Source organism: Setaria italica, chromosome II (assembly GCF_000263155.2).
Source record: "Setaria italica strain Yugu1 chromosome II, Setaria_italica_v2.0, whole genome shotgun sequence".
In the NCBI taxonomy this organism is placed as follows: Eukaryota; Viridiplantae; Streptophyta; class Magnoliopsida; order Poales; family Poaceae; genus Setaria; species Setaria italica.
The window spans coordinates 860821-871540 of record NC_028451.1 but is presented as its reverse complement, the minus strand read 5'-3'; the positions used below and the strand labels follow the sequence as shown (position 1 = coordinate 871540).

General features: G+C 43.5%; 1 protein-coding gene and 1 long non-coding RNA gene across 2 annotated transcripts; one reads left to right on the top strand and one right to left on the bottom strand.

Annotated features, from left to right (window-relative positions):
- Nucleotides 1–240: 240 nt before the first annotated feature.
- Nucleotides 241–2839, bottom strand: LOC101753751 (zinc finger MYM-type protein 1-like). The gene is made up of 6 exons (XM_012843516.1): nt 2629–2839; nt 2380–2541; nt 2265–2328; nt 1151–2157; nt 354–574; nt 241–249 (listed from the first exon to the last, which is right to left on the bottom strand). Exons 1-6 carry the CDS (start codon nt 2837–2839, stop codon nt 241–243), a joined length of 1674 nt encoding a protein of 557 aa, XP_012698970.1.
- Nucleotides 2840–3500: 661 nt separating this feature from the next.
- LOC105913837 lies at nt 3501–4836 on the top strand. The gene is made up of 2 exons (XR_001163332.2): nt 3501–3544; nt 4799–4836. It is a non-coding gene; the product is annotated as an uncharacterized LOC105913837 (long non-coding RNA).
- Nucleotides 4837–10720: the final 5884 nt, after the last annotated feature.

The following is a 10720-nucleotide window of genomic DNA, read 5'->3' as shown; positions in this document are numbered from 1 at the left end:
ACAAAGTGAATATAGAATATGCATATTGCATCAAAGTTGGACAGTTGGTGAACATGATAAAAAAACAAACATACGACCACTAAAAACCACTCACTAAGCATGACTAGATCCTCTAGGAGGCTTAGGAAATTGCATCCTCCGATCTTTCATAGACTGGAATCTTTTCTTAACCTTTTCAAAATCAAGTCCTACAAAGATCTCCTTCTCAATGTAGCACAAATTAAGTCATTGAGCCACTCATCAGACATGCTATTGCGCAAATCAGTCTTGATCATATTCATAGCTGAGAACGCTCTTTCAACGGATGCCGTTGCTACAGAAAGGAGAAATGCTAACTCAACAAGGTGATATACCAATGAAAAAGCTGTATGCATTTTAGCTTCAACCATCGTCGTTGCCAAACTTCCAAGATCTGTACAAGTATTGAACTCTTCAACTCTTTGCACATGGAGAAGGAATGTCTCAAGTTGATCCTTGATATTTGAACGGTCAACAGTTGAGAAATCTTGATCATAGATCTCCGTTAGACGAGAAATCTTATCAACATCAAACTTTGAGAAGTTGTCTCTTGGATCTAAACAAGCAAAGCAAACAAAGTAACTCTGATGATGCCTCATTGAAGCGATGATCCATCTCTGTCAGTATAGCATCAAGTGCAGCAAGGAAAGTATCAACACGAAAATGATGATCTAGAGTGGTTAAGTTCTTATCAAGCCTTGTTCGCCCCCATTTTGGTACTCTCTCATTCAAATTTGGTACTGGAATCTCTTTTGCAACACAAAATGTTTTGACTTCTTCAAATAACGGCTCCCATCCTTCATTTCTCAATTTAGTCAAACCAATTTTCACATCAATTAGCAATGACATAGCCTGGACAATATTTTGATCCTTCCTTTGGAGTAGTTGAGACAACTCATTTGTGATACGGAACACTTTCAGCATCAATTTCAGATTTAGAACAAAAGAAAAACTCTCCATTTTTTCCACCAGACCACCTGCTGAACCAGGATTACGCTCATCTTCATGAATCATGGACAGCACTCGGACCACAGAATCCCACATTAACTCAATGAAATGAGACCCCATCTTGTATCTCCAGGTCTAACCAAGCTAGTCATTTGATTCTTTCCCTTTCCTGAAAAAATCTCACCACTCTCCAATTGCTGCAGAATTGTGTCACAATGCTTTGAAATCAGCTTATCCTTCCTTTGGCAAGATGAACCAACGCTGGTTGCAATCATACTCACATAGGTGAAGAAATCATTGAAAGATGAGCAGCAAATTGTAACAGAAACAATAACCAACTGCAGCTGGTGAGCAAAGCAATGGATATAGAAGGCATATGGGTTCTCATCACGAATTTTATTTTGCAGACCGTTGAATTGACCTCTCATATTTGAAGCTCCATCGTACCCTTGTCCTCTTAGTCTTGCAATAGGTAAATCATACTTGGCAAGCATCTGAACCAAAGCTTTCTTCAATGCATTTGATGTTGTATCTGGCACATGTTGAAGACCCAAAAACCTTTCCACAACCATTCCTTTGTTGTTCACAAACCTTACAATGACAGCCATTTGTTCCGCTATTGACACATCACGGGATTCATCAATTAGAACGGAGAAACATTTATCACCAATCTCCTTCTTTATCACATTGCTGATCTCCATTGCATAACTTTCACATATGTCCTTTTGAATCTTGGGAGAAATCATTTGGGCATTTAATGGACACAGCTCCTCAAATGCAACCCTTACCTCCTCATCCCTTATCTTGTACCACTCAACCTTCTCTAAAATATTTCCTCTATTTAAGGAAGCAATAGTTTCATCATGTCCACGGAATGAAAGGCCTTGTGCAATGAGAAAACTAGCAATACCTAAAGCTGTTGTAACACGAGTTTCATATCGCACTTGTGCATCTTTGCTGTGAGTTTCAACCTTATGTGTGACACTTGCCTTTGCATTCCTAAAATCTACGCTTGCTGCCCTTGCTCTGTTGTGAAAACTTATTGGCCCACCAACATGAAGAAGTCCATGGTATGCATTTTTCCAATTTGTATACCCTGCTTTGGTGAAAGCATCATGTCCAAATTTTTTATCAATAGGTTCTTGCTTAAAAAGAAAGCAGTAGAAGCAAAATGCTGCATCCTTTGCCACACTGTATTCAATCCAATCATATGTCTTCAGCCATGATTCTAAAATGCCCTATTATCATTTGATCTGCGAGGAAAATTATGACCAAAAGGTTTGGTTGGTCCCTTTAACAAATAAGCTCTCTGAACATCACCTCTAATATTAGGATGAAATCTCTCAATAGGTATTCGAAGTCCTGGATCAGAAACAACATGAGCATTTGAGTCAACAACCTGAATAAGTTAACCATCTGCTTCTACATCTCCCATTTCAGCATCTCCGGGTGGTTCAACTTCTACTGGTACAGCTTCAGCCAGCACTTCTTCAGAAACTACAGCAGCATTCTCACTCTGATGGGTACTTGGGGCTGAACCACTTGATAAATTGCTACTGAAGAAACTCTTCAAATCTAAAAAATGTGCAATTGATTGACTAGTGAGTAATCATTAATCCATTTTTCTACTCGTTATCTAACACAAACCAATTTCTAAATCACCTGTGTTCCTGTACCGCTTCTTTGTAACTGATGAACGGGAACCTGGCGTACTGGTGCTCGTGCTACTTGTGCCCGCCGGCGGTGCCGCTGCTGACGCCTCTGAAGATGGCGCGGAAGCGGCCGCTCCTGCTTGGCGCTGCTCGTCTCCGATGTCGTGGCTGCTCCCGGCGCTAGTCCCCAATGCTGATGGATCAGGATCGCCGCTCTCCATGCCGCTAGGGTTCGCCGTTTCTTGGTGGCGCGGTGGCCGCGCTCGAACAGGAGCGGAGACGGGGGAGTTGCGGACGGGAGAAGGGAGATGACGGGGGAGTTGCGGACGGGATACTAGGCCATTCAGGCATCAAATTGGGCTGACTGCCTGGCCCATCTAAGAATTCTAAGCATACCTGTTCGGGCTGTTCGCTTCTAACGCCGCCGTCGTCTTCCTCCAGACTCCAGACTCCCGAGAACGTCAGAACGCCATTGCTGGAGGGCGTGGGATCTTTGATTCTTGGAGGAAAAATGGGGGGTACTAGGGGTTCGCTGCCAGGGTTAGGTAGGGCGGCCGCCCTACCTCGCCCTATTGGTAGGTCCGCCACTGGAACCAGATACGTGTAGAACTCTAGCGTCAAGTATTTTGACACCTTATTCTTTGACTCGTGGGCATCGAATAAACGAACAAACGACACGGAGTGAGTACAAATCACGTTGGATCATCGTTTGGCTAAGGATGCTTTGCTTGTAAAAAAATCAATAGAAAGTATCCTTTGGCTTGGGCCCTTTTGAGAAGTTAGGAAAATTATCGACGTGTGGCATTAGCAGCATCAATTTTCAAAGAAAAGACAAGGGCTAAGAAACTCTGTGGGCTTATAGTTTTCTATAACTTTCCTACTCTGCAGTCGTGGCATCTTGACGGATACGACTTCTGGGTTGTAGGGTGAGCATCTAGCCATCGGCCATCGCAGTATACATGAATGAAATTGGCCCTGCTCTTCGTCACCTCTGAAGAACATTTGCAAACAGAGACTTACTCACACTTTTTTTTTTGAAAGAGGACCGGCAAAGACTGCCGGACTTGTATTAATTAATAGAGAAGGTAGTTACAGGCCTAGGCCGAAAAATGAAAGAAAGAAAAGGTATACAGGGGCTGTACAACGACATTTCTATGCTTCTCGGTCACTCCTCCGATGGACAGAGAGCTCCCAAATGCTTTGCACCTGCCAAGGTCCAGCATCGTACTTCATCCTTTATTTTACACATTAGCTGGTCCAAACTTTTAAATCTCCGTTGGAAAATTCTTTCGTTGCGCTCTTTCCAGACCTCCCATGACACGAGAATAATGAGTGATCTAAATCCCTTTCGCGGCATGCCCGGCATGGACCCAAGATGTGACCACCATTCGCTGATAGATGAGAAGGCGGACCAATCCCCCCTGGATGGAATGTTCACAGCCGCCCAGCCGAAGATTTTATCCCAGAGTCGAGTAGTGTAGCGGCATTTTGATAGCAGATGTAGCAGCGTTTCATCGTGCGTGTGACAGAGCATGCATACCTTTTGATTAGGCCAACCCCTTGTGATAAGTCTATCTGCTGTCCATAAACGGTTTTGAAAAGCAAGCCAGGAGAAGAATTTGCACTTTGGGGGCGCCCATGTCTTCCAAATGAGTCGTTCCATATCAGATGGTGTTGAGGTGTGGAATTGAGCCTCGTATGCCGATGATGTCGTGTATTCGCCATGCCGGGTAAGTTTCCATGTAATGGAGTCCGGTGTGCCTGGACTTAGTTGGACCGTTGTCAGACGATCCCAGAGGGTGACGAATTCGGCGATCTGTGTTGCCGACGATAATCTGACCACGTTTAAGTCAGTAATCCACTTGTCATTTAAAAGGGCATCTTTAACTGTCCTGTTCTTCTTTCTTGAGATGGAGTACACCGTTGGGGCAATTTGCTTTGGCATCTCTCCCTGGAGCCACGTCGACTCCCAGAATTTGGCCTTCTCCCCATTGCCAAGCGTGACTGTCGTTGCAGCAGCGAATAGGTCCTTGTCTTTAGCAGTGCACGGTGTTGGCATTCCAACCCAAGGTTTGCGCGGCTCCTTCCATTCATTCCAAAGCCATCGTAGTCTGAGTGCTCTCGCAAACTTCTTTAGGTGCAGACTTACTCACACTTGATCATCGTCTGAATGCATTCAGGTACGGCAATGGCCAGTGGACTGAGATGCAGCGGCAAACCTACAACTTGGTCGACGCGCAAGCAAGGCGTACAGTTCAGGTATCCTAACTTGGAAGTAGATTGCTCAAGAACATGGCTCTGAATCCTGAACACCGTACCCGATGAAACTGAACTGAACATTGGCAATTGTTTGTTGGCATCAGGTGTATCCGAGCGGATGGTCGGCGATCCTGGTGTCGCTGGACAACCAGGGGATGTGGAACCTGAGGTCGGCGATCTGGGACCGGCAGTACCTCGGCCAGCAGCTCTACCTCAGGGTCTGGACGCCGGAGCCGAGCTTCGCTAACGAGTACAGCATCCCGACCAATGCCATACTCTGCGGTAGAGCCGCCGGCTTGCCGCACTGATGACCAAGATGCAGAGCATACATGGTCGATTCATCCTATATACTACCTGTATGTTTCGTAGAATAAATCATTCTACTTATATAGCTGATGAAATCAAGATGATAGGTGACAGAGTGTTTTTGTTGTAGCCAAAAGCTCAGAATCTGAACTTGCTATTCTTTGATGGTGATGTCAGTAATTTTTATTTCTGCTTGTGGTTTGCCTGTGGGTAAGGACCTCTCAGGCTGAAGCTGTCCCATGATCTTTTCCCCAATGCATTGTTGATTCAGAAATGACAGATGTGTTTGGATGCTTACCAGATTGTGTGATATCAACAGAAGTCAGCAGGTTTCAGCTTTATGCAACCAAATTTCAAGGCACAAGATGTTGAACCAAACTAAATTCAGGCGGGAACAATGTAGTGGTTTGTAGTGTTTAGTTTCAAATGCTCGCTCATTCTATTTTCCAATCCTACTAACCAATTTCCTCTTCGACTGAGAAGCACTTGAAGCACCATCTCTTGGTCTCTGAATTGTAAAAGCTCCTCCAAATTCTGTAGGGGGAAAACATTTTTTTAAGTAAAACCAGCAGGTTCTGGAATCAAATTTCCACTCAACAGCAGGGGCCAACAAGTTGTAGCTTCAACAATCTAACAGCTTCAAGAATGTAAAACCTCATGAAGGTGGAAAGGACTTTCAGAGGTTCAGGAGTGAAAAAATAAAACATGGACTAATTGAAAACATAGTATGATGATGGATTATAAATTTTTCAAGGATCTGCTGGCATTTTGATATTCCTTAGCACTGGCACTAGACATTAACTCGTAAGGTTAAATGATCCTGTTGAATGGCATTAAAGAGAGGAGACTAGGAAACTATCAGATTGCAGTATGTTTTCTACCCATACAATAGTGTTGTTCAGACCGTGTGCGTCTGCCCGTTTGGCCCGCATTGTAACGTTTCAAACGATCTTTCTTCTTAATACAAAGATACGCAGCTCTCCTGCGTATTCTAGAAAAAAAAGTTTTGAGACCAAGGGATTGCAACATTGCAGTTGTTCTGAAATAAGGAATACGGGAATATGCCATTCCACCTGTTCTGCTTCTGCTCATATCACAGTCGACGCGAAAGCAAGACATAACTTCATTTTTCAGTGTATTATAACCTGGAAGCAGATTCCTCAAGAACAAACAAGCTCTGAATTCTGAACATTGCTGGACTGAACATTGGCAATTGTGATTCAAGAAAACTGAATGGACTATACAGCATACAAGTTGGAATCATTCCAATGACAACCAGGTGGAAAAGAACAATGGGCATCTCAAGAGCTCCTCTCCGTTTAAAACGAAAAATATCACCAAATCAGATGACAAATTACAGTATATATTCCGAGAAATAAAAGAGATAACAAATGTCAAGGTACTGAAAACTGACTAAACCTTGTCTGAAAAACTGACCAAAATGTCTCTGATTGGTGTTATCAGGCCTACTAAGGAGTCCTTTGAAAGGGGTCCAGTATTGACAGATCATGCACTTGCTCCTCAGGCAGAAGACTAAATGACCCAACATGAGATACAAAATCAAACCTCATCGACTTCAGCACGCCCGCATTTCTCACAAAGAACTTGGCGAAGTTAATATGCAAGTTGCTGTCCTGATAGTATGGTAGCACAATTTTTCTCAGCCGAATGTGTTAAGGGTACCATCATCAGTAAGTTTCCAATATTCATCATATAGTTCATTTTCCTCCCCAACATGTATGTGTTGTCTGAAAAAGCAAAGCGAGCATGAAAATGGTGTGAATTAGCCAATGCATTGCATGGTCAACCTAGCTAGCTCTAGAACAACCATAGATATAATATAACAGTCGTAAGTGGCAAAATAATAGGAATGCACAATCTTCCCAGGCATGGGGCGTCCTCGACGTCGAGCTGTTCGAACCGGAGGCCTCCCTCTCTCCATCTAGAACCCACACCGACGCTCCTGAGGCTAGGGGACGTGATGATCTTTACTCGAGGGCAGCCTTCGTTGTCAAGCAGCAGCAAGCTCTCCAGGACAGGGCAGCCGGCGAGCCAGGCATGCAGGGAGGTCTCCGAGATCATGACATGGAGAAGGGTCAGCTGCTTGAGAAGCGGCATGGCAATGTTTCCACAATCCGACGGGAAGACGCAGGTGTCGAAGCTGGTGGCAGCGAGGGTGGACGAGAAGCGGTGCAGCGACGCCGGCAGCGGCAGCGACCCCAGGAGCAGCAGGTCATGGCCACACCTCGCTGAGCCACGACGCGACCGGATGTGATGTGATGTGTGGGGTTCATGGCTAGTAACTGACGATTGAATAGTTGATAACAAATGACCAGTAACTGACGACTGCTAATTGCTGGCAGTTACCACAAACTGACCATATGATTGTTGTATTAACCTGGGCATCCAAGGGTCTTCTGGTGCCTACAAAAGAGGTGCTACCTCTCATTCTTTCGTACACGAACATACAAACCACCAGAGCTTTCCCCCACTACTGCGCTGCATTTTTGCTGTCTCCGTTCCAGCGATCTGTGTGCACGAATTTGACCAGAAGAGCAGGCCTCCGAAGCTGCGCCCTTTGCCAGAGACTCTGCACCCGAGGAGTAGAAGGGCGATCAAGTTTTTAGCAAGCGCATCTGCGCGTCTGCTCGCTGTGCACATCTACTTCCTAAAGGTGCAACTGCACTGCGATCACCTGCACGGCATCAACCTCTGATCAACTACTTCAAACAAGCTCAACTAACGATGTTGGGTAATGGTGCATCTGGTTCCTCCAGAACTAACCCCGCCTCAGGGTACTCCCTTATGAACGTCCTGGTTCAGTTCTTGCGTTTCATAGTATCTATTGCATGCTTTATGTTCATTGCAAATACAATAGATCAAGTTCCTATTTATGCTATCTTTACTGTCATGTTTTATTCTATATTTCGGATTAAAACTAACCGCAAAATGCCTCTAATTCCAACAATCCAAAAACTTGATAGGGCTTTTTCGGTAGTCGGCTTTGCTGCGCAATTGAAACCAAATGTATTTGATGGAACGAATTACAAGAGATGGGTTGGCAGACTTGAGTTGTGGCTCACGGCTATGAACGTGTTGTTCATTACCCATGAGCGTTCTGTGGGACCGCACACCTCCACGGAGGATAGTGTATACATGTCTGCTGACAATTTGTTCAAAGGGGCTAGGATCAGTGTTCTTGCTAAGAACTTGATCGATTCATACATGTAGCTTCCCTCTGGCAAGGCAGTGTGGGATGCACTCCAGGCAAATTTCGGGGTATCAGATGCAGGGAGCGAGTTGTACATCATAGAGCAGTTCTACCACTACAAGATGGTTGATGACAGTTCTGTAGTTGAACAGGCTCATGAGTTACAAGCTCTTTCAAAGGATCTTGTGAATGTTAGGTGTGAGATGCTGGATAAATTTATGGCCGATGGTATCATTGTCAAATTGCCTCCTTCATGGAGGAACTTTGCTACTACTCTGAAACATAAGAGACATGAGTTCACCATAGCCGGTCTTATCGGCACTCTTGATGTTGAAGAAAAGGCGAGAGCAAAGGATTCACGTGCGCGTAGCAATGAGGGAGGTTCTAGCGCTCATATGGTGCAGAAAAGGTACTTCCAATCCCACAAGAAAAAGGGAAAAGCGAAAATTGAGTCTCAACACAAGTCTACTCAGACTACCAACTTTAAGAAAAAGAAGAACAACAAGGGAAAGTGCTTTGTGTGCGATGGTTCTGACCATTGGGCCAAGGACTGCAAGGACCGCAAGGACAAGCAACAACACGGGCAGAAGAAGTTTGCTAATATTGTTATTAGTGATGCTGAGAAGGGAACATCAGGGTATGGTAATTGTACTTTTGTTCTTTCAGTTAGTCATTTACCAAATTGGTGGATTGACACCGGTGCTAATATACATGTGTGTGCTGATATTTCTTTGTTTTCCTCTTACCAGGTCACAGGGATTGGATCTGTGTTGATAGGGAACAACTCACGTGCTGCTGTTCGTGGTATTGGTATGGTCGATCTGAAGTTTACTTCGGGAAAGACCATGCGGCTGAAGAATGTGCAGCATGTCACCTCAATAAATTAAAATCCTGTTAGCGGATCCCTTCTTTGTAAGGATGATTTTAAGTTGGTGTTTGAATTGAACAAATGTGTTGTTTCTAAGGTTGGCTCCTTTGTTGGTAAAGGATATGATTGTGATGGTTTGTTCCATTTATCATTATCAGACTCTTGTAATAAATTTGTGAATCATGTATGTAATGACGATGAGTCAAATGTTTGGCATTCACGATTTTGTCATGTTAATTTTGATTGTATGTTGTGGCTAGCTAATTTGAGTTTAATTTCGAAATTCACTTTGGTAAAAATTTCTAATGTCAAGTGTGTGTGCAATCTAAGCAACCCTGCAAGCCTCACAAGGATGCTGAGGTGAGGACTTTGTTACCATTAGAATTAATTCATTCGGACTTCAGCGAAATAAATAGTGTGTTGACTAAAGGTGGAAAGAGATATTTCATAACTTTGATAGATGATTCTACTAGATATTGCTATGTGTATTTGCTTAAATCGAAAGATGAGGCATTTAAGTTTTTCAAGATCTATAAGGCTGGAGTTGAAAATCAACTTGAGAGGAAGATAAAACATGTTAGATCGGATCGAGGTGGAGAGTACTTTTCAAATGAGTTCAATTTGTTCTGTGAGGAACATGACATTATTCATGAAAAAACACCACCTTATTCTCCTGAGTCAAATGGAGTGGCTGAAAGGAAGAACCGTATCTAACTGAGATGGTTAACACCATGTTAGAAGCAGCTGGACTTTCTTGGGAATGATGGGGTGAAGCCATGTTGACTGCCTGTCATACTCTTAATAGAGTTCCTATGAAAAACAAAGAGAAAACACCATTCAAGGAATGGAAAAATAAAAGACTAACACTCTCATACTTGCGTACTTGGGGTTGCTTGGCAAAGGTTAATGCACCAATTGCTAAGAAGCACAAGCTCGAACCGAAAACAGTTGATTGTGTCTTTCTAGGCTTTGCTTTTCATAGTATTGGATATAGATTCTTGATAATTAAATCTAGAGTACCGGACATGCATGTTGGTACAATCATGGAGTCCAGAGATGCCACATTTTTTGAGAATATTTTTCCTATGAATGAAACATCTAGCAACTCTAGTTATGAATCTGTTAATTCCCCTGAATGTAATAATACAGTAGTACACTTTGAACAACCACTTGAGGAGAATCATGAGAAGGATGACAATGAAAGGACTCGAAAGAGTAAAAGATGAAGGACTGCAAATTCTTTTGGTGATACTACGTTGTGTACCTTGCAGATGACACTCCTAGAACTATTGCTGAGGCTTATGGATCTCCTGATGCTGACTATTGGAAGGAAGCAATCAAAAGTGAGATGGATTCCATAATGTCTAATGGGACTTGGGAGCTTGTTGATCGTCCATACGGGTGCAAACCTGTAGGATGCAAGTGGGTGTTTAAGAAAAAGTTTAGACCTGATGGTAC